Source organism: Seriola lalandi, unplaced genomic scaffold, assembly GCF_002814215.2.
Source record: "Seriola lalandi dorsalis isolate HSWRI2012SDOR001 ecotype SW California unplaced genomic scaffold, Sedor1 jcf7180002054951, whole genome shotgun sequence".
Classification (NCBI taxonomy): domain Eukaryota; kingdom Metazoa; phylum Chordata; class Actinopteri; order Carangiformes; family Carangidae; genus Seriola; species Seriola lalandi.
This window is the reverse complement of record NW_019525502.1, coordinates 956,257-960,220: the sequence shown is the minus strand read 5'-3', so window position 1 is coordinate 960,220 and position 3,964 is coordinate 956,257. Positions and strand designations below refer to the sequence as shown.

The following is a 3,964-nucleotide window of genomic DNA, read 5'->3' as shown; positions in this document are numbered from 1 at the left end:
CAGTCCACATCTATTATGATAATAAAGGAACCAAAGATCAAACACTGAACAAACCAGTGACTATTCATATGAACGTTGTCTTAAGTTAATGTCATCAGTTATAAAGCATCTATCTTGATTTGACATAAAACAAACCAGAGAAACAAAAACATTAATTGTCAGAGTTTTTATTATTTTGATTCATTTGATGAGCAGTTAAAATTACATGTTTAATATTTAATATTTGTTGATATTTGTTCCATAGCTGTAGCAGAGAAAACAGGATTAATAACATCTATTAATATTTTTTTCATTTACAAACATCAGGTTCATCATATTCAAAAGAAAACAAAAGTAATGTCTAATACACAAGCAGAACTTCCGGCTGCTTAAGTTCTTCATGATGCTGCATTTATTTATTTTTTGTAATAAGTAATTCAGGTCATTTTGGAAAAATGTTAAAATCAAAAAGGTGCAAAGTTCAGAAGAAAACAAATATAATAAACTGAAACCAGCTGTTTTGCCTACTCGTTTTACAATAGTCAACTGTTTTAAGCTGAAAAACTTTCACACATCACTTCTTTTACCAACTTTATAGAAAACACTTTGAATCAGAGAAGAATCTATGTACGTACAGACCATAGGACATACAGACACAAACATTAACAATATATATAAGGGATCTAGTTATGTCCACTATGAACAGGAGGAATGATACAGAGATCAACTCAAATACATCCTGTACATTTTATTAAAATCTGAACCCATCCTTTCATGTTATAGTTCATGAGAGCAATAATATCCAGAGGAATTCATTAGTTAGTTGTGTTAATTCTTGTTTCAGGCCAGGCAGTGCACCTCAGCTACAATACACTGAATAAGCTGCTCTATGAAGCTTTATATATGTTGAAGCAGCTGATTTACAAACATGGTAAATGACTGGAGCTGCATTTGAGGTGTCCTGATATACAATGTTAGCTGACTGTCAGCCAATCACAAACAAGTATTTCCTGGGTCATGGTATTACAGTGTGGTTCATTGCGATGGCAAAATGTCCCCCTGAAATCTGCACTTTAAAATCACAGTTGTTGAAACCAGATGATGGAAAAGAAGAAGTAGAAGAGGCTGTAAAACTGTGCTGCACTTGTGTGACATTTAGAAACTAAAGAAATTCTTGAAAGCAGTCCACCAACTTGGTTCTTCATCCATGAGTTTCTGTATCAAGTCACTTATTTGTTTTTCATGTTTTTTCTGCACATTTTCCTTTTCCTCAGTCTTCACAGTCTTCATTTCCTTCTCCTGTTCATCCAGTAAGACTGAGATTTGTTTCAGATGTACTTTCCTTTCTGCCAAACTCTTCACTAAGTCACGGATTTCCTTCTGATGTTGTTCCCTCCTGTTATTTTCATTGTGGGCTGAAAGTGCCTTTAACAGGTCATACTTCTCATCTTTGTCTTTCATGTGTTCCTTATGTTTCTCATCTTTGCCTCTCATTTGTTTCTCATGTTCTTTCTTCTGAGCAGCAAAGTCTTTGTTGTATTTCTCCCTGAATTCATTGAACTCTTCAGCTTTCTTTCTGGCTTCCTCCTCGTATGTTTTCTTCAGAGTCTCCAGGTTTGTTTTATAGTTTTCCTCTAATTCTTTTCGCTGTTTTTCCTCCTGTTCTCTTCTGATCTGATCTTCTTCTCTTTCCTTTTCATATTTCTCTCTTTGCTGTTGGTACTTTGCTTCAAGTTTTTCAATTTTTGTTTGTTCCTCTCGTCGTCTCTGTTCATCTTCTTGTTTCTGTTTTTCCCTCGACTCTTTTTGTTTCTTCTCCCAGGCCTCTTGCCTTTCTCTCATCTCTTCTCTACTCTGCTCTAGTTCTCTGTCCACACTTTTCTTTTCCTCTTTTTCCGACTGAATCTGTTTGTCCAAATTTTGTAGTTGGATTTTCAGATTCTGACGATATTTTTCTTGCTCTGTTTCCTTTTTCCTTCTTTCTTGTTCTCTCTTCTTCTGTTCTTTCTTTCTCTCTTCACGCTCCTTCTTTATGTTTTCTTTCATTTCTTTAAGTTCTTTGTCTTTCAGTTTTCTCTCTTGTTCAATTTCTGCTCTCTGTTCTTCTAATCTTCTTTTCATGGCTTCCTTTTCTTCCTCATGTTTTCTTTCTAGTTCCTCCCTCTCTCTCTTCATCTCTTCTTCCTTCTCCTTCAGGATCTTCTCCACTTCTTTCTGTATCGCTGCTTCAGCCTCTTGCAGCATCTCATTAGTGTAGCAGCTGCCTCCATTTTCCTTCAGCATGGTGTCGATCTTGTTTATCAGCTCACTGACTTGTCTGTGGTTCCCTTCGTCATAGTTATTAAACACATGGTATCTTCCTCCACAGTCAGAGATCAGCTTCTTGAAGGATTCATCACATTTTTTTTCAATGTACTCATCAATGGACAACTCCTCTTGTTCCAGTGAGTCTCCTCTTGTTAAAAGAATGAAGGTGAACGACTCAGAATTCTTCCCAAAACCTTCCTTGATGAGTTTCAGCGTCTCCTTCTCCTCTGTTGTGAGTCGTCCGATCTGTAACACCAACAGGAAGACATGTGGTCCTGGAGCCAGAAGACTGATGCACTTCACCATCTCCTCATTAACCTCTTCATGGGACAAGGTCGTATCAAACAGACCAGGAGTGTCGACCACAACAACGGGACGACCGTCCACTTCACCCTGTGCTTTCTGACAAATCTTGGTGACTGATGTTTGACTTGATTTGGATTTAAACTCTTTTCTTCCCAGAATGGTGTTTCCTGTAGAGCTCTTTCCACAACCAGTCTTCCCTAACAGCACGATCCTGAGACGCTCTGGACTCTGAGTCTCTTCATCACCTGCAACATGAGAAGACATTAAGTTTTCTTTGTTCACAGTTTATACAGCATGCTGTAGGCTCGAGACTGAAATATAGGAAATGGTTTTGTACACAGCAAAAAACATTAAACATGACATGTAAGTACTTACAAGGGATCTTGGTCTTTTTCAGTTCACCTTGTAGTCTGTTGATGTGTTTGTCTTGTTTTATGATCTTTTCTATTTGTGCATAAGCAAATGTTTCTGTTGTGTAGCAGCATGGTGTGTCTTATTGTGTCTCATCTTGTCCACAGCCTCCAACATCTCAGAGATCTGCTGTTTGTTCTTGATGTTGACAACAACAGATCCTCCTCCACAGCTCTGAAGCAGCTCCTGGATGTCTCTGTTCTTTCTTATAAAGTCAACAACAGCTGGAGCTGCAGGATCTGACTCCACAGTGAACAGAATCATGGTGAAGTCATTGACTGGAGAGCTGAATGAGTTCTGGATGGTCTCTAACTCTCCCTTGTCATCATCAGTGAGGGGACCCACAGGTAGGACCAGGATGAAGGCATGGACGCCCTCAGGATCACAGAGGGAGATACACCTGAATGATTCCTTCATCACTTCCTCCTGAGGTTTTCCATACAAGGCAGGAAGCTCCACCAGGGAAACCTGATGTCCTCTCACCTCTCCCTGATGTTTAACACACTCTGATGAGCTGGAGACTGAATGAAGCTCTGTCTGACCTAAAATGGCCTCGGCTGCTGAAGTCTTCCCTGCTCCTCTCCTCCCACACAGAACCAGGTTTAAAGCTGGTTTCATGTGTTCAGGCTCTTCAGAGAAGGTGAGGAAGGTTTCTTTGCTTTCACGCACAATGTTCTCAATCTTCTCCATCAACAGTTGGTGTTTATCTTCAGACATGTTGTAGTGTCTTCCTCCACAGTCTCGAAGCAGCTGACTTACAGAGACACTTGTTTCCATCCCATCATGTGTCATGACGACCATCGAGTGTTTAAAAGCATCTGGACCAAACAGACTCAGGATGAACTTCAGTGTTCGTCTGTTCTCCTCAGTGAACTTTGAAGGTTTCACTAACAGCAGCAGAACATTTGGTCCAGGAGAACAAAGAGTCTCACACTTCTTCACCTCTTCTCTCACTGCTTCC

At 39.6% G+C, this 3,964-nt stretch overlaps 1 protein-coding gene across 1 annotated transcript in view; it reads right to left on the bottom strand.

Moving 5' to 3' along the window:
- Positions 1–151: 151 nt before the first annotated feature.
- The window catches only part of LOC147817491 (uncharacterized), a 75,376-nt gene continuing 71,563 nt past the window's right edge, over positions 152–3,964 (bottom strand). Inside the window, 3 exon segments of the mRNA XM_087170523.1 lie at positions 152–2,837; positions 2,968–3,076; positions 3,079–3,959. Of these exon segments, the coding sequence (XP_087026649.1) occupies positions 1,135–2,837; positions 2,968–3,076; positions 3,079–3,959 (2,693 nt within the window). The 3' untranslated portion in view covers positions 152–1,134.